At 42.9% G+C, this 24,654-nt stretch overlaps 3 protein-coding genes across 3 annotated transcripts; all 3 read right to left on the reverse strand.

Moving 5' to 3' along the window:
- Window positions 1–3,103: 3,103 nt before the first annotated feature.
- On the reverse strand, window positions 3,104–5,871 carry LOC133884844 (protein DEHYDRATION-INDUCED 19-like). Its single transcript, XM_062324418.1, has 5 exons — window positions 5,532–5,871; window positions 5,294–5,433; window positions 4,379–4,456; window positions 3,962–4,239; window positions 3,104–3,581 (listed from the first exon to the last, which is right to left on the reverse strand). Exons 1-5 carry the CDS (start codon window positions 5,602–5,604, stop codon window positions 3,473–3,475), a joined length of 678 nt encoding a protein of 225 aa, XP_062180402.1. The 5' UTR covers window positions 5,605–5,871; the 3' UTR covers window positions 3,104–3,472.
- Window positions 5,872–9,196: 3,325 nt separating this feature from the next.
- On the reverse strand, window positions 9,197–11,479 carry LOC133884848 (uncharacterized). Its single transcript, XM_062324421.1, has 3 exons — window positions 11,125–11,479; window positions 10,561–11,024; window positions 9,197–9,940 (listed from the first exon to the last, which is right to left on the reverse strand). Exons 1-3 carry the CDS (start codon window positions 11,287–11,289, stop codon window positions 9,502–9,504), a joined length of 1,068 nt encoding a protein of 355 aa, XP_062180405.1. The 5' UTR covers window positions 11,290–11,479; the 3' UTR covers window positions 9,197–9,501.
- A 615-nt stretch (window positions 11,480–12,094) lies between these two features.
- On the reverse strand, window positions 12,095–24,151 carry LOC133884847 (homeobox-DDT domain protein RLT2-like). The gene is made up of 18 exons (XM_062324420.1): window positions 23,294–24,151; window positions 22,697–23,191; window positions 22,273–22,349; window positions 21,121–21,618; window positions 20,937–21,029; window positions 20,702–20,866; window positions 20,375–20,597; window positions 19,469–19,569; window positions 18,969–19,055; window positions 18,442–18,594; window positions 18,176–18,328; window positions 17,239–17,448; window positions 16,485–17,147; window positions 15,863–16,411; window positions 14,353–14,976; window positions 14,159–14,263; window positions 13,458–13,721; window positions 12,095–13,223 (listed from the first exon to the last, which is right to left on the reverse strand). The coding sequence occupies exons 1-18, from the start codon at window positions 23,481–23,483 to the stop codon at window positions 12,378–12,380; spliced, it is 5,496 nt and encodes a 1,831-aa protein (XP_062180404.1). The 5' UTR covers window positions 23,484–24,151; the 3' UTR covers window positions 12,095–12,377.
- Between the last annotated feature and the right edge of the window lie 503 nt (window positions 24,152–24,654).

Genomic DNA, 24,654 nt, shown 5'->3' on the forward strand with positions numbered 1-24,654 from the left:
ATTTTCATTTGTTGTCTGTTTTTGGTCAAATTTCATTTGATTTCATCCCGTTCTTGTGTGATATTGATGCCATTTAGCTATGTTAATAGGTTGTTCCAAGCTACCAGTTTTGGCCTAGATAGATTCCGTAGTAATGTAATATTTACATGAGGTGGCTCTATCGTTTGGGTCACTATTTTTTCTTTATGCAATACTATATTATACAGACTGGAAAATTGATCACATAGTGACGAGTTACCTAACGACATATCTTCTCATAATCTAATTTGTGATTCATCTTTGAGAATGAAGGTACCAAAGTGTAGCAAGTGTTGCTTTGCACTCATCATCCTAGCACAGAAGTGAGAATCTTCTTTTTTCCACTCGACCTAAGATAAAGATTTTGTTCCCAAATTATCTTTTTTGGCTGGCAGATTGTCTTCCATTTCCTTAGAGCAGCTCCGGCGGCCTCGCCACTAAGCTCGCCATCGGCATATTTAGCCATCACCCATGAAAACACTAGTCCAGCAGACTCGACATTGAGCTAGGCATCACTGTAGCATCATTATCGAGCATGGCGCCATCGCCAAATTTGCCTGGCCTGTGCGGCTCGCCCTCCATGCCCACTTGGTCCCCGTCACCGTTCCCTGCCGTAGAAAGGAAGTTGGCCAAATTGCTTCAAAACTTCACTCCTTCTCTGCTCTTTTATAAATTCAAAAGGTGAACTTCTAAAGCTCCTAAAATCACATTGATTTTTATGCTCATAGAATAAATAACAGAGAACTCATTTTAACTGGTTTCAACTAAAAATCTCTTACAAATTTTAAATGAAAATTTCCCAAATTTGACTATTTTTTAACTTCATTTGAATTTTTAGAGCATAAATTTAATTCTCAAAAATCAGAAAAATCATAAATATTCATCTAAGCTAATGTACTAATTTCTAAAATTATTTACAATCCTAAGTACATAAGGATCATATGTGTTATAGACCATAGATGAACCATTGAAATGTTACATACATTGCGAAAACATACGATACATGAACCGGATATATTATTACAACTAAAACATACTACTCTCTTCCATAACATAGCCACACATGCTCAACTAGATCATCTTAAAGCTGAGAGTGAACATCCTAGGATCTAATGGATCTAAGATTTTGATAGGCTCATGTATCACTTCTTCTCTCATTCCATGGTAATGGAAGTAATATTCTTCTACCGCCTCATCTTCAATAATCATATTATGCATAATGATACTTGATGTTATGATGTCATCGAGTGTTTGTTGATCTCAAAATCGAGCTAGTCCTCGAACAATGGTAAAACGAGCTTGTAGAACTCCAAATGCTCGCTCCACATCCTTCCCAGCTGTTTCTTAAGCTTGGTTGAAATGTTTTTTCTTATTCCCTTAAGGAGATGAAATTGACTTCACAAATATTATCCATGTATGATAAATGTCATCTGCAAGATAATATCTCATTGTATAATTGTGTCCGTTGATGTTATAATTCATTTGTGGAGTTTGACCTTCAGCTTTTGCAAAGAGCGAGAAAAGATCAAGGACATTAATATCATTGTGAGACCTAGGTAATCTAAAGAAAGCATATCAAATCCAAAGATCATGTCAAGCTACAACTTCAAGAATAATTGTGGGATCGTGTATATGGCTGATATACATACCTTGTCATGCTGAAGGATATTTTTTTCACTTCCAGTGCATATAATCTATGCTACCTAGCATTTTAGTGAAACCTCTTTGCTCTCCAATGGCAAGTAATCTAGATATATTATTCTCATTTGGAGATCTCAGGTACTCACCTCCGAAGACTTCAACAATAGCTTTGATAAATCTTTTAAGACTCTCTACAGGAGTACTTTCTCTAATACAAACATAATTATCTGTAGTATCCGCTGGTACTCTATAAGCTAGCTGAAGTAAAGCTACAATAATCCTCTGCAAAGGAGATAACCCAAGTTATCCAGCTGCATTTCTTCTTTGCAGAAAATAGGGGTCATGTGCTTCTACGATTTGTGCCATGCGCAAACACAGAGGTTGTGACATTCTAAACCGGTGGTAAAAAGAAAAATGAGCATACGAGATTAAGCAAATAAGGTGAACAAAACTATATAGACGGATTGTAAACCTGCGACGGAAGAACGTTGGGTCGTAGGTTAGATTACCTGAAAAATAATATTGATATAGTCTTGCATGCCTACAACTCTACCTCATTGAAGTTCCTGTCGTTTAGGCACGAAACCACCATGGCGTCAAGAGTTACTGAGCTGGTATTATCGGTGGGCTAGCTGCCTTGCAACAAGAAGCACTTTATCGTCATCATCTGACGATGACGAATCCAACATACATTGCATGACTAATCCACAATGACTCATTTTTGAACGATATAAGAGGAGTAGCAAAGAGGAGGAAGAATGATATGTAGGAGGAGTAACCGGATGTCTCCCCATATATAGAGCGGAGATATAGTCGTTGAAAAACCGTTTGAAAAAATTAACCGTTGAAATATAATTATTAAATAAATAGTTGTTGAACAAAATAGCCATTAGAATAAAACTGTTGTAAAAAACAATTATTATAAATAAAATATAGTATATAAAATATAAAAAGTGAAATTTAATTAGTCTGCTAAAATTGCTCTTAGACGGTATTTTTTTTTGCCTACCACTTTACCCATAGAACCTCATTAATGGTGGATTGCTGGATGGACAGCCGGCGAGGAGCTCTCCCTCCACCACTCAGATGCCAAGCAGCCAGCCGCGTTCTAGCAACCTTCCTCCGCAGCTTGGCCTCCTCGGCGACGACGCCGACGAAGGAAAACAGTGCTTCAGTTCGGCCTTCTTTTGTCTGAGCACTGGTGGGTTTGGCACCGGCATATCAGCTTTTCTTGGACAAAACACGCCCCTCAACATTCACAAAAGGGAGACAAACGCCCGTGCGCTAACCACAGCGAGTTGATCGAACCCCATTTTTGTTTACCATACAGAACACATCACGAAATGAGGCAGAGCAGCCCTGGCCCAACCACAGTATTTAAATATCTCAGATTGTGCTGGCGCACATGGACTTCACCTCCAAATCCAGACAGTTTTACACCTCGTTTATCGCCATCCACACAGTATATAAACTGCATAGCCATCCGCTGTTGCATAACATGATTATTATGTTGGTACAACAAACCTGACATAGAAGCGGCACGAACTCAACCGCAACTTACATTGTAACATAAGGTGATTGCGAGTTGTGATGGAACTGAAGATAAGACCACCTACGATAACTTTAAAGACACCTCATGCCCACATTCACTATGCACCTAGCTAGAAGGATAGAACCCCAGAAGCGTGCCTGTCCTAACAAGGATATCACATTCAACGACTTGGGGGTGGGGGGGGGGGTGGAGCACGCTAGCCTTTGCAGATTTGCACCAGGAAAAACCCTTCTAGTGATAACTTCGGCTCATCTTGGGTCATTAATCCTCAAATAGAGTAGAGAGCAGCAGGTCTTGCACAAACATTGCTCTGACGCTGGCTTGCTTCCGCTTTTGTTCCCTTTCTTCACTTGTGAGGGATGAGTCAATCCTGCCATTGAAAGAGAAAAGAGGATGACTAAACTGTGTAGAGTTTTCTCAAGTTATTGTAAGATGCCTTAAAGAGTTCAAGTGGCTGCACATTGCTTATCAGTTAAATCAACTTGCTGCTAGACTTGTTTATTCAATGCAAAGCTTTCATCAATGGAAAGATGGACCTATCTAGTAGAACCATGGGACCAGAGTCCATGGTCAGACCAGATTTCCCTGTCAGCCTAGATGATTCAGATATAGACACTAAACTAGTCCACAAAGTAACCAAAAGAGTATGTTTTCCCAAAAACTGAGGACAAAGGATATGGTTATAAGCCTATCAACTTGAATATATCTACAGCAGTGTTTCTGTCTAGTATGAATGCATATGTAATATACCTTAACTTCCGCGCCTGAGCAGGTGTCTCTTTAACCATGGCAGCAGCATCTGGAATGGAAATAGTGGATTTTGAAGTTTCCTCTGCATTTGATGTTGGGAAGCTAAGGCCAAATGATGACAGAAGAGGATCAGCTGAAATGTTTGTGGTGCTGTTATTGTTGCTTGACCTACGCCCGCCTCCGAGAAGCACCTGCAAGTGGGCTTCTCGAAGATCTCGGCTCAGCAAAGAAAGGGCTTGGCTGCCTGGGATAACGAATCTGCGCAACCGGCGATGATTCTGCAGGCGGTCAAAAGTTAAAAGGCTTTCAGCAAAAAAGAACTTTCTAATTCGATCCGATATATTTTACACATCAGTTCTGCGGAACTCCAAAACAAGTGAACAACATGCATATTACATGTGGGGAATGGGAGGGTACCTTGAATAAGTATCCATGTTGCATAGTAATATGGTTAACCATATCCTTTGTAACCATATCGGAGCAAATAGGGCAAGGCTGAAATGAGAATTGGAAATCATCAGGGTAAGAAAACAACCTGTGAAATGAACCATTATTACAGCATAAGAGCAAGAACATCATAAAGTGTGGAAGTTTTATCCAGGCCACTAGCTTACACAAAAAGCTTGCACCAAACAGATAAACAAAAGGTCACTTCAATTGATGGAAAGAAAAGGGATCCTCAATCTATATGCAGCGCACATGAGCTCTTAAACCTGCAATTAAGAAAATGCTGAAAGTTACTGCCCCTCGAGCATAATTTAACTATTCCTTCGGAAGCTGGTATTTCAGATTCAGTTCGCTAGTCCAAAGGTTGAACCCACAATGATGTTCATTCTTTGGATCAAACTTCAAACCTTTCTTCTCTAAATTGTAAACCTTCTCGTAGTCTTCCAGTCCAAGGTTGTTCTTTTGGCAAGTACTCAAGACATAGGCTTTTTTGCATCCCAAAATTTTATGGTCGAATTTCCAACTCCGAGAAGGGCAACCAATGACACTAATTCTCCTTAGGCGTATCCCAAATCTCTAGTTTCAATTAGCCAGACTAGACGTTTGTGCAACTGACATATTGATCAAATTATACAATCGTTCTACTATTTCTGGTGTCGAAGAAAAAAATTCTCGTTCTTCAGGTCAACGCCATCAGGTGATCTTTCAATCCCTAATTGCCACAAGAATTTAACCCATAACGAAGCATCTTCCCCTACAATGACTAGTATTGTAAGCTCAGTCTCCAAGTCAAACCACTCCAAATCAGAGCACAGGCTTCATCCTCTCTATCCATCCATCGAAGGCAGACACTCGGATTAAGGCTCTTGGCGCGTCGACACTCACCGCTGCATGGGGTTCGAACGGGTGCTCCTCCTCGAGGTGCGCGCAGAGGGAGGCGACGTCGTGATCCTCGTAGCAGTAGGGGCACGCGAACTCCGGCCTCATCTCCCCGTCCATGTCCAGCTCCTCCATCCCCGCCCGATCTGCACCCACCAAACCAAGCCCAGGTCAACCGAATCAGAATCAAGCAAACCCACAGAGCAAGAGAGGAATCCCATGGAGGGGAGCGCGGTCGCCGCACCGCCGTGGCCGAGCTGCGCCGCGTAGAACCGCTTCGCGGCGGCCAGGCGCGAGATCCAGTGCTCCGAGTCCATCGATTCGGCGCGGGTAGATAGATACGGCTTCTCTTCTCCTCCGCTCCCCTCTCCTCCTGCGGCGGTGGCAGCTCCGCGCGCCTCTCCTCTCCTCGACTCCCCGCGATCAGCCCGCGACCTCTGCGGCGGGGGGGTTACTCGAATCGGAGCTCGCAGATATTTTTGGAGGAGAGGAGCTGAAGTGAAGGAGGAGAGGAGGCAGAAGCTTCTCTCTTCTTCTTATCGGGAGGTGAGGTGTGAACTGTGAAGGGAGGAGTGAGGAACGGGGCGTCGCTGCCTTTTTTGTTATTCGCCGCGCGGTCGCCGTCCCCGCCGCGTCAGCGTCAGCGCCCGGGCGAGACGAGACGAGAGCCGGTCGCCCACTGACACAATCCTCACCGTGTTCACCTGTTTTTACGTAAGAGGGACGTCCGACAGGAATCTAACAGCTGCTCTCGCTTATACGCTTACTCGGTCGCTGCTCAGGGCTCGTTCACGCGGGTTCGCTCGGCCTGGGCTGAGCCTCAGAGAGCTCACGAGTGTGCTTCTCACTTGCATAGCTAGTTTATCTAGCTTTTCACTGTAGCAGCCAGCAGCAGCCCTTGTGAGCTCTCTAACGCTCAGCCCAGACTGGGCCAACCCGCGTGAACGAGCCTCGGGCAGCGACGGAGTGAGGGCAGGAGCGAGCCCAACTGTTGGATTTTCGTCGGACGTTCCTCCCAGATTTAACGTCCTCCTGACATAAAAACAGCTACGGTAGAGGAACCGATTCCATCGAGTGAGGTGGTGCGAGCTGCTTGCCATCCGCGCGGTGGCGTGGACCTCTGACGTGAGGGGGCTCAGTACGCTAGAGGAGAAAAATTGCATGGGGGAGGAGGTGGGTTTGGGATTGGGGAAAAGTGAATTCTCTTGGATCGCACACTGTGACACCGTGTCTGGAGTGGCGCGCCACGAAGACGAAGGAAAGGGAGCTGTGCGGTCGTGAGGCTCTGGGTGGGGACGACGGGTAGGGTTATAGGTGACAACAGGGTGGGTCCGCATAGGGTAGGCGATCATTCGTTGGATGGAGGAGTGTCTTGGCAAGAGCGAGAGGGTGGCTGGAGCCTGGGAACAATAGTTGGACGTATTATATGGCAATAGCCCAGAATAGAGTAAATTAGAAAATAGGCGTGGCGTGTCACACCCTTTTTTCAGCCCACGGGCCTGTTCAAAGGTTGGCAAATATTATTAGCTAAATTTCTTATTTGCTATCAAAAAAGATAATACTTCCCTTCTTATCACTGAAAGAATTAGATTTCTTTATTTATCATCGGTTTTATTTTCGTTTTCTTTCATGCCACTATGTTAGACTTTCTGGTAGTTCTATCGTCGAAATATACAGCAAAAATCTAAAATTAGATAACATACATGCGCGTGTTTGTTGAAATAGACAACATATTATTGTATTTACAAATTTAGTATCCGTATTCAGCGTAATTTTTACCAAAAATTGATTTTCGGCACATGGTGTACCAAATATCAACCGTATTTGGCACACTGTGTGCCGAATATGAGCTACAATATCATATTTGATACACGGTATGCCGAATATGATCTTTACCTGCACGTGTGCTGAATATGACTGGGCCTGCGGTTTTTCGGCATACGGTGTACCGAAATTCTATTTTCGGTAAATAATGTGCCGAATACGAATGCTAAAATTATAAATACGATAACATATTATCTATTTCAGCAAATAACTCATGTATATGGTCTAATTTTGGATGCTGATTCAAAATATACTGATCACCTATACTGTTTGTGAGCACAGTACTTAACAGCTTCCCTTTCTTCTTTCCATTTTCTCTATTCAGAATAGCGGTCTTTTATTTTTTTAAAATCCTATTTTTTTTTACGTGTTTCATAATCCATATGCAACTCATTGTAATTAGATTTTAAAAAAAAACATATGTAGAATGTAAAGTAAAATTCTCTAAAAAATACTACTTTTATAACTTCTAATAATCGTTAGTCTCAAATAAAATCATAAAAATCTGAAATTTTTTACTAATATTTTTATTATGTGATGGACTAATTTTTTTAAAAAAATCTAGCCCTAGTTATATGGTGAAAAGGTAAATCTAGAACATCAAAAGTTGTTAGCAGCTATAGCCTTTTGTACGTTTGAATAAATATCAGAAACTGTTGACAGCAAGAAAACTACTATATCCAATATATGCTCGTGTGTGTTCATACAATCCACCTCTCGCAGTATCTAATCCAACCAAATCCAAGGTACATAATATCAAAGCCATGCCAATGAGGCGTAATCCAATTAGATTGGTCGAGTTAGTAACATTCTTGATTTGCCAAGAGGTGCATCTAAGTATAATGCAAAACTTACTAAAAATATTTTGATTTGTCAATCAACATGTGAACGTTCTCAGATCCAGCTATCTATTTCCTGCAGAACTATTAATTAGACTGCTTAGTAGTAAACAGCAACTAATGAATTTTAAATTAATATTTTTGTTAAATATGTTACTTTGAGATGAGAAACATTCATCTTTAGGGACAATAAATCCTTCAAGTACAGTAAAGCAATGACGAACACATAATTTCTTCTGATTGCTCATTCTGCTATACAATACTCCCTCTGGTTATAAATGTAGGTTGTTTTAGCCTCCTCAACTATTCTCTAAATATAAGTCATTCTCAAACTTCTATGCATCTTTTTCTCTTTTGTTCATGTCTTGCCCTTATTTAATAAATGCCACCACTCTCATAAATGAATGAGTTATCTTTTTCAATACAGAATAAATGAAAGACAACAAGATCATTTATCTACTTTCTTAATCCTTGTACATAAATCTAAAATGACCTATATTTACAATCAGAGGGAGTAAATCCATTTACATCCCGAGGAAGAAAGATTAATGAGACCATTACTCATCATAAATGTCCTGCTGGCCCATTTACAAAAAGTTAGCTGCTAAACATATCAAATAACAATTTCTACATAAACTAAACTTGGTAGGAAAAGATGCAGTGGTTCAACCTGGCTGCTATTTCTTAAGTGCCTCACCAACTTGTAAGTCTATACACGGCTGTTGCATGACAAACCATGGTGAGGGCGGCAGCGACGGTGGAGGGCCGAGGCTCTGTCATCCCGCATGGCATGCGCGCGGTCAAGCCAACGCGCAGTGCGGGGAGCGCGCGGAAGGGCGAGGGAAGGTTGGTGCAGCGGAGACAGACGCGAGCCTCCAGTGCTGCCTGCGATGTTTATCTGAGAGAACTTTTGTAGCATAGATGTTTTTCAACCTGACAGCATATTTTCAAAAACATTGATCTTGATATTACATCCAAATTCAGCATAGAGTAAATTTTATAAAACTACATATATTTTAATAAAATTATTGTAAAACTATATATTTAAACAATAGTTTTACAAAACTACAAAATTATTTAAGCAATAATTTCATAAAAATTATTCTCTATCAGTTACCATAACGTTCGAGTCATAAAACGGAGCATCATAGAGCTCATGGTACCTCTGGAAGGGGCTAACTTTGAGTAGCAAATGAGGAATTTACTCCAAAATACGAGGACAAGCTAGTTTGGTTGAAGTAGAAGCTTAGCAAAACGCAATACCAACATTTCGTACTTTTGCCCCCAAATATCGATATCGCTTATACTGTTACCAATATAATTCTTAACATAGGTACTGCAAAATCTACGCTTGATTATTTCATCCCAGCCCTTCCAACGCTATGGACAACCGAACAAACATCGATCTGAAAGATTTTACAAGGAATCCTATGCACCGTATAACGTCACTAGTTTCTCACACACAGAAGCTGCATTGCCCCATCAAAGGACGAACTCGAAAAATGTCTGACGATACAGAACAGAGCTCCGTCTCTGTGCAACTAGCTCGCTCTACTGCCCGAGCAGCCTCTTCACGCCGGACTTCTGGTCCGCCGTGAGCCTCGTCGGGAACCTGATGTCGAACTTGATCCGGAGGTTGCCCTTCCTCGATGGGTCCTTGGGGACCGGCATGCCCTCCCCGCGAACCACCTCCTCGTACCCCGGGTGGATGACGGAGCTGATCGGGACCGTGAGGCTGCGCCCGTCCAGCGTCGTCAGGTGGACGGTGTACCCCGTCAGGGCCTCGGCGAGAGGGATCTTCTGCGTGACGACGAGGTCGTTGCCGTCGCGGGTGAACACCGGGTGCGGCTTCTCGTCGATGATGAAGACGAGGTCGGCCGGAATCGTGTTGGGCGTCTCGTTGCCTTTTTCCGGGAACGTGATCTTGGTGCCCTTCTTCCACCCAGGCTTCACATCGATCGTTAGGATCTCCTCCACTGGGATCGTCTTCCTGCACACAACGAGTCGATTTCAGTACATTGTACAAACTGCAAAGACGGTGCTCAGCTTTCTCTCCTTGGAGCTCATGGACTGATAGAATATTAACACCAAATCCTAATAGATCTAGAACTAACTGAACGAGTTGTTAATACTAAAACTTAACATTCCAGAAAACTGAGATGTGATTACGTGACAAACTTCCTACATTCGGATTGCACGATTATAATTATTACATGGGACTGAGAAGGGCAAAGTAAATATATATTTAGCTCAACAGGCATCGACAATGGCAAGCTACTATTATACTAATACTACTACTTTTGAGCATTCCCGCAATCTGAAAAGTGACGAGCTTCCCGTAAGACAAGTGCGTGACTACAATGGTCGGATCTGAAGAGGGCAAAGTAACTACAGATTTAGCTTACCAGGCCATCAACAACTAATGGCAATAAATCACCAGTGATTACCTTTTTTGTGAACAAAAACGCAGACAGTGGATGAATGTATCCTGACTAACACTGACTAATCAAACAAATTGAACAGTTTTAAGGCGTCCAGTGCACTTCCCATTCAAACTCATCTGAAATATGCTAATACCGAGATGTGAAGCAAAGGCAATGAGACACTTACCCACTGGCATCGGCAATCTCCCTAGAAATCTTCATTTTCTTGGTTGTGCCCTTGAACAGCTCCTCCAGGCTGCACGGCAGCTTCCTCTCAATCGCCGGAGTCTTCACCGCCCGACCGGCAGTGTGCATGCCGTGCCCTTCCGGACCGCCGCCGAACGCCGAGCTGAATATGTCGTCCCCGAATATCGACGACGAGAACCTCGTGCCGCCGGTCCGCATGCCAGGCCCTCCCCCCATGCCGCCGCCCATGCCGCTGAAGGGGCTGGAAGAGCCGAAGAACTCCGCGAAGATGTCCTCCGCGTTGCGCGGGTTGAACCGGAACATCGTCGGCCCGTCGCCGCCGGTGGAGAAGAACGTCGCGCCTCCGGGGCCCGCCCCGCCGGCGCCTGGCGGCGGCACCTGACCCTTCAGCCCCTCCTCGCCGTACTGGTCGTACACCGCGCGCTTCTGCGGGTCGCTCAGCACCTGCTCAACCGCAAAATATCATGCACACGTTACGCCATCGCCGAATACGACTGAACAGATCGTGAGATGAATCCGCGATAGATCTTGTTTGGATGCTTACCTCGTATGCCTCCGAGATCTGCTTGAACTTGCTCTCGGCCTCCTTCTTGTTGTTTGGGTTCTTATCTGGGTGCCACTTCATGGCGAGCTTGCGGTAGGCCTTCTTGAGGTCGTCGTCTGTGGCGCTCTTGTCCACGCCCAGAATCTTGTAGTAGTCCAGCCCCATGGCCACTTTCTTCTTTCCTTCGCTCTTCGCCGCTTTGGCGTGGCTGTGCTCTTGGTTGTCGCTGGAGAATCGCGCTCGTTTAGGCGTTCTCGTCGTTGTAGTTGTGAAGTTTGGTACGGGGGCGAGGAGAAGAGGGACAGAAAAGGAGAAGAGAGAAGCGTCTGGAGAGAGAGGGGGAGGGGTAAGGAAAGAGGAGTGTGGAAGCTTCTGGAAGGTGCATGAGGATGCGCGCGTGATCTCGAATTCTCGATCCGAGCGGAGCTCTCACGTGAGATGGACGCGTGCGTTGACAGGTTAGTTGGGCTGTCAGGGAAAGGACTCCAGGACAAGGTTGGAAAAGCTTCCGACGCGAGGAGAATTAACGGTACCCAGTTACACAGGTGAATTTTCTTGCAGTCTCTCGTTCATATTGTGCCTGTGCTTCACATCTTCGCGTATTGAGCTCAAGGATCACTAATTCGATAGACCCTAAAAAACAATTCAGGGGTCTGTAACCATATAGTAATTTAATATAATTCAAAAAAAACCTATCAAATTTTTAAATTTTTTAAATTTAAGTTTGATCAATAACTGCTTGGTTTCTAAATACAGTACGGATTGAATTAGATGGTAACTGTTTGGTTTGTAAGTTCGAGCAGGTCCCTGATTGGGCTACCAAATTGGTCCCATTTACAACTCGCACAGCAACAAGCCACACTGCCTCACTGCTCAAAATTATTTGTCCTTATTTACTGTCGCGTTGGACTGTTATTAGTGGATCGCAGTTACGACCCTTTGGAATGGGTGAAAAAATGATAACCATCAATAAAGAAGAAAATAAGGAGAGCCGGCTACATGATTTTTTTTTACCATTGGTATGTCGTATACACAGAAATGGCCTAATTTGTAAACTACCGAGATAAGCATGTACAAAGCAAATCTTCTAATACTGACTACCTTATACTAATGCACTCCAACAATCAACGAACTACCTGGCTGCCTCTGATAGCTTTTTGACTCGGCAGTTAGAGTAGAGTGAAGGCCAAGGTGGAGATTCAAGCCTTTGGTACATCATTTCCCGCGGCGCGATCCAGTTCTTCCAGCTTCTCTTATTCGCTATACTCCGAAGAATACGATGATGTGCCACCTTCATCCTCATCTGCATTCTCGACACCATCTCCACCATCGTCGTCGTCATCGTCACGAACTTCATCATCCTCGCCCATCTCAACATCATCGTCCTCGTCACCAACAGGATGTTCCACTTCATAGCTCTCTCCATCCTCTTCACCCTCTTCATCTCCTTCAGCATCCTCATCATCTTCGCTCCCATCATTCATCATCTGTAGGGGGCTGGACCCAGGGTTGCCTCTTGGATAATCTGGGAGCTGTTCATCATATTCTTGATTCATGGGCTCACCATTTTTTTCATTTTCTTCTGATTCATCTGATTGAGATACCGAAGTGTTGCCATCATCCTTGACATATCCCCTTCTCTCCAAGGCCCACTCTTCTGCGCCAGAGCTCTCGGGAGAATGCACAGTACTGGTATGGTTTGCCTTGCTTAGCATGCTAAAGCTGCCCAATAAGTTTGCCTTTGGAATTGATCTGGCGCCAAGCTCAGATGTCTGCCGAGGTCTAACAGTTCGAAGTCCCCTGCCACGGCCACGATTACGCCCACGCCCACGGGGTGCATTCTTTCGCGGGACTTTATCATACGACACACTGTTGTTATCCCTGAACTGAATCCTGGAAGAGCTGCCAACACCTCTAGGGACCTTGCCACCACGACTACGGGATCTACCTCCCCTGCTACCACCACGACTTCCGCGTCCACGGCCTCTACGACCATTGCTGTGAGTTGGCAAAACTCCATCTTGTTGATCAAAACTAATAGCTCCGAACTGATCTATTTCTTGTCTGTTCTTAACAGCAGTGTATCTCGGCAGAAGCTTCTGCACGAAGAAATGAGACAGTTACACAACAGGGCACCTAATAGATGGACGTGCCTATGTCAGGAAGACAAAATAGTATATTTTCCAAATAAATATTCTTGAAATAAACACAACATTTTATGTTATTGATCGAGACATAGCAGATAGAGGACAAATTACCACCAAAACATGTAAACCCGTCATTACATTGCCACCTTAAAAATGTAATGCCATAATCATTTGTAAGGCTCTCACCTTGAAATCTCCAGCTTCTCTCTCCTTATTTGATCCCGCCTTTGGATGAAGCGTGTATGAGATGGAAAAATCCAGGTCTAACAATCTTAAGGCAACAGCAGCAGTAGTATCAGGAACCCATGGAAGTACAGAAGCAGATCCAGAACCCCCAACAGAATTCTGAGTAGCAAAGTCTTGCGTGCTCGAATTAAGCAACTCAGTTGTCGTTTCATAGTTAGATGATAAGTAATCCCGCTTTATTGCACCTTCAAGCACAGTAAGCATCTGCATAAACATGACACAGCATAATTCAGATAGGCACAGAAAAACTCATCTAAAAATTGATACAAAATTACAAAGATTTTTTCAACCATGGCAATCTCTCTTACAAAAACATAATTCAGGTCAGGACTTACGCAACTTGGTGGATCATCTAAAAATTGATACAAAATTACAAAGATTTTTTCAACCATGGCAATCTCTCTTACAAAAACGTAATTCAGGTCAGGACTTAAGCCCTCATCTCACATAGGAAACTGACAGAATCAAAGTGGGAGGCAACTTGGTGGAGATTCAAACAGCACAGAAGACTCATTGCAGCTTAGTCTAGCATGAGATTGTTGCTATTGCCGGTAGAGTAAAACTAAATGTAACACATGTCTAGCAAACAAAACAAACTACATGGCATATTAAATAAATAGAAAAAGAAAAGGCTGTGCAACCTGGAAAACTTCTTCAGCAGATGATGTGGAATACAACTTCACACCCCAAGATTTTCGATACCCATCTGTCCAAAACAGTTGGAGTGCTTCTGCTGGTACTGAGGCCTGTAAAACGCAATGCTAACAAGTCACACAAACAGCACTGTTTGCAACAAACAAAATAGATGCCACTGATCAGAAGCATGTTACTGCACCTCTATGGTAGCTAACAGCAGCTTCAGCAATCTCAATCCTATGGGAACAGAATTGTCCGCAGTTTGCATCTTCCAGTTGGGATCTGTTCTCTGTTTTTCTTCACATTGTGACGAGTGCTCCAAGAAATTATGAATGGGTTTGAATGTCTTGTGGCAGGAAGAACAATGCCTTCCTTCAGCTAAGTAAATCTGATAGCAATAATCACAAGATTGTATCAACTCAGAGCACCGTCTCTTTCCGTATTTCAAGGCACAGGTAGATTGTTGATTGTAGCACTCCCTCCACATCCATTTTAGAAACACATAAGCCCTTTTCGAAATAGCAATCTTCTCGACATCATTACGCCCAATCTCTATCTTGAAAGTATCAGAACATGCCATAGCATTATCAGAAGCAATGCCAGAAAGGGTACTGCATGGACTTCCAAACTCATTGCTGCGATTTGGACTTATGATTTCATTACTTCCATTTTTCAAAAGCAGTCCAGCTGAGAGTTCTAAACTAGCACACTTTTTCCTCCCAATAGCTTCCTTAAAGGTTGGCTCGATACTTTGCAACATTGAATGCAGATGCGACTCCCGGAGGCCACGAGAATCAAGGGAAGCTACCAAAGCTTCAAACGTCTGCATTTTTAACAAGGCATCATGTTAAAATAGATAGCATGTAAACCAGAAAGTACAGCTGGATCTGAGAGAAACGTGAAAAAGAAGACACTAAAATCTGTATAATCATGTCCAGTTGCTATCTAATGACGAAATATATATATATGTTCATCACTCCATTTACTGTCTAGTTTTTCTAGAAACAGTACCAGATATTGTGCAATTGCTGTTCACAACACACAGCTGCTTACTGTCAGCATTCATCCCACCAGTCAAAACACAGTGTTCTTGACGAACAAACTAAGCAAGGAATCAGCCACTAAAACAAGTTCAAAAACTCTAATTTCTAGCTGGTTCCCAGCAACACTCGGCACAAATGAATAATACACCAGCCAAAACACTGGTTCCTCAATGAACTGGTGCTAACTGCCAGTGTTATCTAGTCAGTGACACAAATGTTGTGCTAACATGATATGGACAAACATGCACATCAATCCTAAGTGAAGCATTTTACAATATAAAATACGCACTTAAAATAGGAGAATGACAATTTGAGAACTACCACATAAGCATTTGGGTTGAATATAGATGGCTCATGTGAACCATCAAATACCACCTGCATACTTTTCAAAAATACCCCAGAATAATTCAACTTCATTGTTATGACCTCCAACCCTCTAGTGATTAATCCCCACCATTCAAAGTTGATATGGTGCCTGATATTACAGTTCCCATTCTCCTATTTTCAGGGTGACTCCTATGAGATAACTCCCACAGGTTGCATAACCAATTAACATTTAATACATTGAAATAACAAGAATCACCATCTGAACTGCACTATTTGGTAGCTCTTATTGAGAATATTAGCTGAAGAAATGACATCTAGAGTTTTGAACAAAATAAGTACCTCAGCTGAGTCAATGACCCTCCAGTAACCATCTCTAGATTCAAAAAAGATTCTTCCAGAACCAGGGTCATAGGGTGATGCAGAAGCGGAAAACTGCCAATACCGATTCCGTCTCCTATCTTGTCCAAGAGGTAGTGATCTGTAAACATAAAGCTGTTCTGCCTTGTGACCTATGTATGATTTCAACTGAGATCGTGTTTTCTCAGATGAAGGATATTGCTGAACAGACAAGCTTTCTGGATTAGCACTCAATTCCTGGCTTACACCATTCCACTGATGAGCTATATCGCTGGTATTAAGCTGATCCTGCTTATCAACAAGCAAATCATTGTTTTCAGTACTGGCATTTCCATCATTGTCTTTAACAAGGTTACGCACTGGAGTTAGAGTACTTTCAGTAGCATTATTTTCTTGTTCTGCATCAGCCTTCAAACCCATGCAAGAATCATATTGCATTTTACTAGAAAATTCCTCCCTTATACGCCTTTTATCAAGTTGTGCCTCTGCCCACATTTGTTTTTTCAAAGCACTTGCTGCTTCCAGACGTTCCTGCAATGTCACTTGTTCAGGTGATTTTCAATGGGAAAATAACAAGATAAAAGTATTACAATATGATCATTACCTCCAGAATTGCACGGATAGAATTTCCTTCGGTGGCAACACCAATCAGTGCAACCAATGCATTGAGGCGTTCCTCCACACTAAGATCACAATAGTCACCTTCAGCTAGCCCCTGTACCCAAGACTCCCCTTGGTTACTTTCATCTATTTCTGTGTCGCGTGCATCATCTCGAATCGATGAATGAATTGAGGTACTTGTTGAACTGTCTAAAGTATGTAACGAGCCACTTTCACAAGGTTTAGTCTGAATACTTGGTGGTGCTAATGTGTTAACCACACTATTTGACTCCTTTATGTTACCAGCAACTGTAATTGGCGCACCATCTTGAGTGCTGATTAGGGGAGACTTGGCATCTTTTTCCTCAATATTCACCTCATCACCGTCAGGATCATCATCAGCGTCATCACATTCAGAATCCTCATCCCTCTCAGCATCGTCCACATCCTTTTCCACTTCCTCACACTCAGAATTCTGAAACACCCTGATCTTTTCACGTGCTGCTGACAGCACAGCCTCAGAGTCAGCTGGATCTTTTCTGTAAGGAGTTTTAACGCAATATGTCGAAGGTGCAGTTCTTTCAAAAAGTTTAGTATCTCTTGACAATGCAGCAGATATAGATGCCTCGGGTGTCTTGCTTGTTGTAAGGTCTCTCAGTCCAGATTTCTGAAGAGATCAATAATCAAACCAATAAAGTTTTATTCGAAAACAATAGACGCTCAGTGCAAGTTCAAAATTCTGTTTAATGTGGATATACCTGGATTTTTTCTGCAACTTCCAGTATTGTGAGACCTCTGCTCCCTTCAAGTGACAATACATGGAAAGCAGCAAATTTTACTGTTCCAGGTGTCAGACGGTGTCGAGACCTGCGACGATTAGTATACCCTCTTTCTTTCATTAAAGCAGCAGCATTCACAGCCGCTGAACCGTTTCGTAGAATGGAAATAACATCCTCACCATCACGGCCCTTTAAAAAAAAATGCAATTAATTGATTACATGTTTTGGAAAAGTTTCTTTCTTGCCATGAAGAGGAAAAGAAAAGAAAATGTTCATGAAAGCTAGTATACTGCCAATATGCAGCTAAGCTTCTTTGAAATGCCATGAACAGAGTGCATGCCACTCTACTTCAAGATTTGTATCGAGCAATTTTCAAGTACGTCAACCTAAATGTTTTATAAATCATAACATATACCCTGCTGCTACTGGTAATTCATTTAAATATGCATTCCCAGTAAGTTTTAACAGTCCCATTGCCAACCCATATTCTCGAGGCTATCAATTCCAGATTTTAGTCCACTCTTAGGGTAATTGAACAATGCTGCTGACATTAGAAAACTACCAGTTTCTGAGCAATTCAAATTACTGTAAACACCTTAATGTTGACTAATCCTTGGGCCACTAATTCCCGTATGTTATCAATGATACAAGTTAATATGTAAAGGTACTTCAGTGAGTTTAGTTATATTTCGTCTCCAAATAATTTCAAAATGCAGAGCCTGCCCCCAGTAGCCTGACTAACTAAGGAGTGCGAATCCGCAAATACTTTCTAGCATGCAATATACATTATGACCATGCAAGATAATCATGTCTCCTAGAAATTACTCACCAAAATATAGATTACTGCACATGATTAAACTGTCAGACTAAAATTGTATCATAAAGGTTTATATTGGAAACTGTCAATAATCAATACCTCATTATCGTCGCGGAAGACATTTTCAGCGGTCCTATTCTTTAACTGAGGCCCAAAACCAGCACATAAACCAAATTGGCGCAATATCTCGGGCCATGTAAGAAAGTTCAAGTGATGCTGCCAGGTAAGTATGTTGAATCCCCAAGCATATGCCTGGCAATAAGAAACCAGAAATGAATTTTTCAAAAAAAAAAAAGCAGAATACAAATTACTGGTCTTGAACAGAACAAAAATCTTGTTTTAGAAAACCAGGAGACCACACATACCCCTTCAACAATTTGTGGATGGCCACCTCCAGGATTAGCAGAACTACTCTGATTTACACCCAAAGCAACTGAAGGAGTCCGGGCAACATCCTCAATATCTTTTATGATGGATTTCAGCAGAGCAACATGCAATTCCCCCAACAATCTTGAATCCTATCAAATGAATAACAATGGAAGTTTAGAAGTTATAGCATACAACTAAAAAGCATTAAAACAAAAAAAATAACGCTCTGCATAATTAGTCACAATCCAACAAGCAAATTATAGTTTAGTCTTTACGCTTTAGCATACTTAAGTACTGAATGGATATACAAGCAGAGGAAGCCAAAACTATCATGCACAGGAGTCAAAGCAGATATTAGATCTGACATCATAATCTGCCAGTATCTGTACTCAAAGGAACAAGCAGACGCTACTATGGAAAAGCCTAGGATCATGTTCATGTCTTATCTGTCATGAGATAACATAGAACCAATCATTAAATCAAGACTCCCTTTTAACATGATAGACAAAAATCAATCACTTACATAATCATGGAGAGCCTGCACGAACTCATCCAGTGTGAACGATGGAAGCCCAAGCAGATCAGCAAAGGTAATAAAGAACTTCCACACCTGAGTTCCATTAACAGCACCTTCCATTAATTAATGAATAAAGTCTAACAGGTAATACACATTGAAGAGAAACAAGTCTAGGATGTGGTATTTCAGCATTTGGCGAGGGGGAAATCTACATATAAATGTACTGAACATGTGCAGAAGATCGTTCATTCATACGCGACTCGATAGAAACATAAATTGTGGTAACAGAATCACAAGCCTTTTCGAGGAGAAAACAATGAAATCAGTAGGACTTATTATAATATTATTACTTCAGTTTTCTAGTTAAACATACAGTGAATGATCTAGTAAGGGAGGTATTTTTCTTAAATAAAAAGGTACAGCGACAATTATAAAGCTCTTAGTAACTGCTAACTGTGGGGGGAAATGATTTAAGGGAGAGGCGCGTTCTTAAGATCAGGAGGTACCATCAAAAGGTTTCCAATATTATCCTCGGAAGTTGTCCATGGTTTTACTGAAAATGGCACCTTCAGTCTCACAGTTTCAGTAGGAAATTGTCTCAGCATTCCTGTAAAAGGAGAAACCAAAATTATCACATTACATCAAGCAGTTATAATTCACACTTATCCCATGATCAGGTAACAAACAAGAGAGCAAAAATAATAACAATAACCTACCCCTTTTGTGATAGCTACCTCAAACCAAAGAAAACACTTCCAATGATCTCAGATCAAACAAGTAGTAAATAGTACTTTATACAAGTAGTAAATAGTACTTGCATAAATTGTTCTATCATTTGTCATCTTAAGTATGAATGTACCTAACTAGACAGTCAAATTTCAATCAAACAAGGTTATACTGATTCGCTGCCTCAAATATTGAGCACTAGTTAAATCCTACTTGTTTAGAGGAGGAAATTTCAGTTGATTGTTTCCCCCTTTTTCTTAAGGGAGAGCGAAGTGGAGGTCCCTACCATATATATATATTTATTAAATAAATAAATAAATAAAATGTGTATACAGTTGTGAGTATTATATTAGATAAAAGGATAATCCTAAGTTCCTAACAAGAGAAAAACTTCAACCTTAAATATACTAGGATTCGACTGCATCATTAATTCGAGTTGACGATCACTTCTTTTTGGACATAAAGCATGGTCTTTTGCTATTCTGCTTACCTAACTATAAACATATATAATTACATGTACCAAATTAAGAAAGATGAAATTCAGTATTCAATCAACAAATGCGTTTTTTTTCCTTTTTCTAGAGTGAAGCACTTTTTCATCCTTTAATCAAGAGAAAACAAAGGAAGCTGAGAGACTCTGCAGTATAAACAGTCCCTAAGCATAGATCCATGAATGTTGAGCATACCTCTAAACGAATCAAGTTGCTGTAATGTGTCACTATCAAGAGAAAGCATTGAAGGCAACCCTTTGCTACGAGAGGCAAGTTCCATTAGTTCTAAGCGCTCATCTTCCATCAGTTCCATATACTCCCGTGCAATTCTACGTGCCGTAGCCCTTTCGTTAGCAGCCTTCTGTCTTGCAGCTTCTTTCTCCTTTCGGAGCTCCTCTTTTTGTCTTAGTTTTTCAGCCTGTGCATAAAACAGACTGTAAACAAAAAATGCCAGTGTCCTGGATTCCAAAGTCTGAAATTTATGCCATTTCTAGTATAGGTCATAGAAACTAGCGAACTTACTCTCATGGATTGTTTCAGTATAAACTTCTCCATACGCTTGTGTTCACGCCTTTGCTCCCTATGCAGTCTCTCTTCTTCCCTCTGCCTTTCACGCATCAACCTCTCCTCTTCTTTTCTTCTTTCACGATCATGCCTCTCCATTTCCCTCCTCATCTGTTCTTCTCTCTGCAAATATAATGTTAATGAGATGCCATGAAAGGTACACTTGAACTTTCTTAGTGTCACTAAGGAAGACCTTTCTGTTCAGCACATCTTGCTTCTCAAGCTCCTTTCTGATTCGTTTTTCATGAGCCTCAACTTCCCTTGCTATCTTTGCTTCCTCATTATGCTGGAGAAGTGTTACAACAGAGATCATACATCAATAACTAATTACACGGAAGAAGAAAAAGGATACATCCATAAAAACTACGAGAACATACCTTGCGCTTTCTGTCCACACGATAGGAATCTTCATCATGATAACCCATTCTCTCAGAGGATGCAAGGGGGTTTTCAAACCCAGCAACTTGAGGAATGCCAAACTGGCCATGGATTGCAGCAGGACTAACATTAATATTAGGCAGAGCCATCTCATGATCTGTTGATCCCGATGGAAAAGGTGATCTGCCATGTGGAGTTAAATGGTTAGAACCAGATATTTGACCATGAAATGTATAGTTAGGTGCCTGGTCAGCTCCATGGAGAAAGCGTGGTCCTGTAGACAGAGAAGATATTCTTGAATTTGAAGCCTCTGTTGAAGCATCGTAGAAGCGGGACTGGCTTGCCCTCTCGTATCTATCACTTGGCTGCTCAGGAAGAAACTGGTACTCATGAACTGCTTGTGAACCAGGATGAGAAGAGCTTCCAGCCAAGGACTTCCGCTTCCCAGTAACTGTATTTGGAACATAAGGGTCCGTGGTAGGCAAGAATGCTGATGCCTACAAGGGGCAAACAGATGTTAAACTGACCCATAATCAAATTATTTAAGAAAATAAAGACCTTATTCAAAATAAATAAGTACAGCAAGAAGATGAATAGAATAGGAGTAAGCAAATCCCAACAATGTAAAATTGTGAAGTACGATCAAGTCCTATGAGATCATGAAACAAATGTACAGTAATAAATCTGAACAAAAAGCACCAATAAGCCATCTGATGCTCCACGAACAAAGCAAGCGCACACGGTGTCTGTTCGTGCTATTCCCTTCAGTGCAACAATACGCATAATGAATAAACATGTCACACAGCATTACATGATAAGAGTACCAAACAAATATATGTTAGAACAAACACAATTAAACAGCCTCAAACTTATGAAAATGCCAAAAGTGTCATTACCTGCAGTGTCACACTATTGCCATCAAAAGAAAGAAAACTATGATGCATCAAATGCCAACAGTATGCTTTTGGTCTCCATAAACTAATTATTTGCAGACATGACAAAGGCATGCTAATTCTGCAGAGGCAGATCAATGAAAGCAAACCCGGATAGATGAATAGAACCTACTTAAACCATCTATTCAGAGACTGGGACGCATGAAGCTCTGTCATTATAAAAACCAAACATTTGTCTGCAAACATACTAGTGCGTACCTTCATGAGCTTGGGATCATGCCCAGAAAATGTCTTGGTTTCATAAGGTCGGAATGGCTGCTTCTTTTGCTCTGGAACTGCTCCAAAACATGGAAAAGAAAACAAGTCAGCGTATTAGAAGTATGACAAGGAAGTATTGGCATTGACTTTGTTACTGCAACACAATGCCCACAAAAACTCTCCAAGACTTTACAAAATGTAGAAAAATAGAAATGGTAGTTTATATCCAACACACTTTGCTTAGATATCTCATTAATATGGTATTTAATCATAGAGTGTATTGGAGTGATAGGAGGTGAGCTAAGATGTCTACCCGACAGGCTTGTTTTCAGCTCATGTATGCACCATAAATTTATAATAAAAACAAAAGATTAGTGCACTTGTCAAATACAACATGGAGAAATCATGAGAGCAAGGTTCTTACCGATAGGCGCGCCAAATGCACCAGGAGGAAGCGGATCAAACTCAATACCAAGCACTGGCCCGTCCTCCCTCAGTGGTTCCCCAATCAATGTCTCCACAGAATCGATCACCTGGTGTTCAGCTCGCGTAAGGTGCACCGGTGCCAGAGGAGGCAGCATGATTTGTGGTGACTCATAGTACCTCCTCCCAATCTCCGGCACAGAAATCCTGGGCACAGCCGACGACCGACCGGGCCCTCTCCTGGAACAGGGCAGCAGCGGCTCACCATAAGTCCCAACAGCCCCCACCATTATCTCGCTGGGTGGCAGCGACGGAGGAAGCACAGGCGGTGGCGCTATGACTGGCAAGGTGACCTCCTCGTCCCGCAACTGCCGCTTGGCCGGAGGCTTCCGGTCCTTGAGCCGCCGGTGGCAGAACCACATCTGCAGCTGCCTGTCCGTCAACGCCAACTTCACCGACAGCTCCGCCCGCTTCGTCTCGTTCGGATACGGGTCCTCTGCACCAAAACAACGAAACAAATCCCCACGAAAATCAAAAACTCCCAAAAACAAACACAAGACAAACCCAAAAAACTCAGAACCCTCAAAAATCTGCGAACCTGTATAGGTCCTCTCGAGAACCTCCAGTTGGTAGGGCGTCTTCATCACGCGCTTCACCGGCGGCTTCCCCCCGGATCCAGACGCACCAGCTCCACTTCCACCACCAACGGCCGCGGGTGCCGACGCCGGGCCGGGGCTCCCAGGCTCCGCCCGCGGGGCCCCGGCGCCCTCATCGCCGGAGGACTCCATCCCCGCGACCGAAACCCTAGATTCGCCAACCGCCAAACACGATGCAACAACACAACACAAACCTAAGAGACAAACCTAACCCTTCCCCTCTCGCACGAGACGGAAATTTCCGCGACGATATATAGACGAGCCGGGAGAAAAACCGAGCCCGAAGCGACGACGCCCGCCCGATGCGCGGCTCGATCCGCGCCGAGAATTCCAGCAGCGGTAATAATTGCGAGACGAACGAAATCGCTGTGGATGCGTCGCGGCGCAAAAGCGGACAGTAATAGAGACGGGCGGGCGGGCGGGAGGAGCAACAGGGGAGGCCACAGATGCAACTCCGTCTCCTCCCCCCTTCCACCGAATTGGTCAGGGAGGGTTTGGATCGCTTCCATGCTAATAAAAACCTTTTCCGATTTGATGCCTCCCGACTTTTATTATTGCCTTGCGCTGCTGGTCTTTGATGCTTCCGCTGTTATCTTTTTCTCGATGCGGAGAAGGGAGCAGCGAAGGAAGGGAGCGGAGGAGAGGGGGATAATGATGTGGGCGCTCGGATTTGTTGGTTTTGGGGTGTGGATTTCGTGCGTGCGTGCGTGGACGGGCGTTGTGGATCTCGCGGTGTGGGCTGGTTGCGCGCGTGTTCGTAGGCTGGTTGCGCTGTTCGTGCCTTGGCGTGATGAGATCGTAGAACTGGGCGCGGATCTTCTGCGGTGACGAGGGAATGTTTGGCCTATGGGGTGGACCCGGTGGATGGGCGTGCTTCGCGTACCAAGGGTGTTCGGGCGGTAGAGAGTTTACTGTCGATGGTTCGTGGGTCCCGGGCAGCTGCCCTGGTGTGGGACCCAGATGGCAGCGGACCTTTCCGATGGTGACAGTGGTAGTCTACATCCTCGGTTGGGATCGATGAACTGTGTGGGGTCTATCTTGAACCCTTTCTTTTCTGTTGTAACCAATTGCATAATTTTTCTCTGTCTTGAGTACTTTTGGATCAGAGATTTTGCTATCAATCAATGATAGTAGTTTGATATCTTAACCGAGGGAGTCATAGTATCAGCGTAATAGAAGTCTTTTGTTAAACTACAACACAAAAATTAATAAAGCATCAGTGTTTATCACCCGGCGTATTTGGTGCCTCTTGTGATGAATTTAAGATCTGAGCTCACTCGAACACTACGCTTAGAGGGATAGA

The sequence above is a fragment of the Phragmites australis genome, chromosome 11, assembly GCF_958298935.1.
Source record: "Phragmites australis chromosome 11, lpPhrAust1.1, whole genome shotgun sequence".
In the NCBI taxonomy this organism is placed as follows: domain Eukaryota; kingdom Viridiplantae; phylum Streptophyta; class Magnoliopsida; order Poales; family Poaceae; genus Phragmites; species Phragmites australis.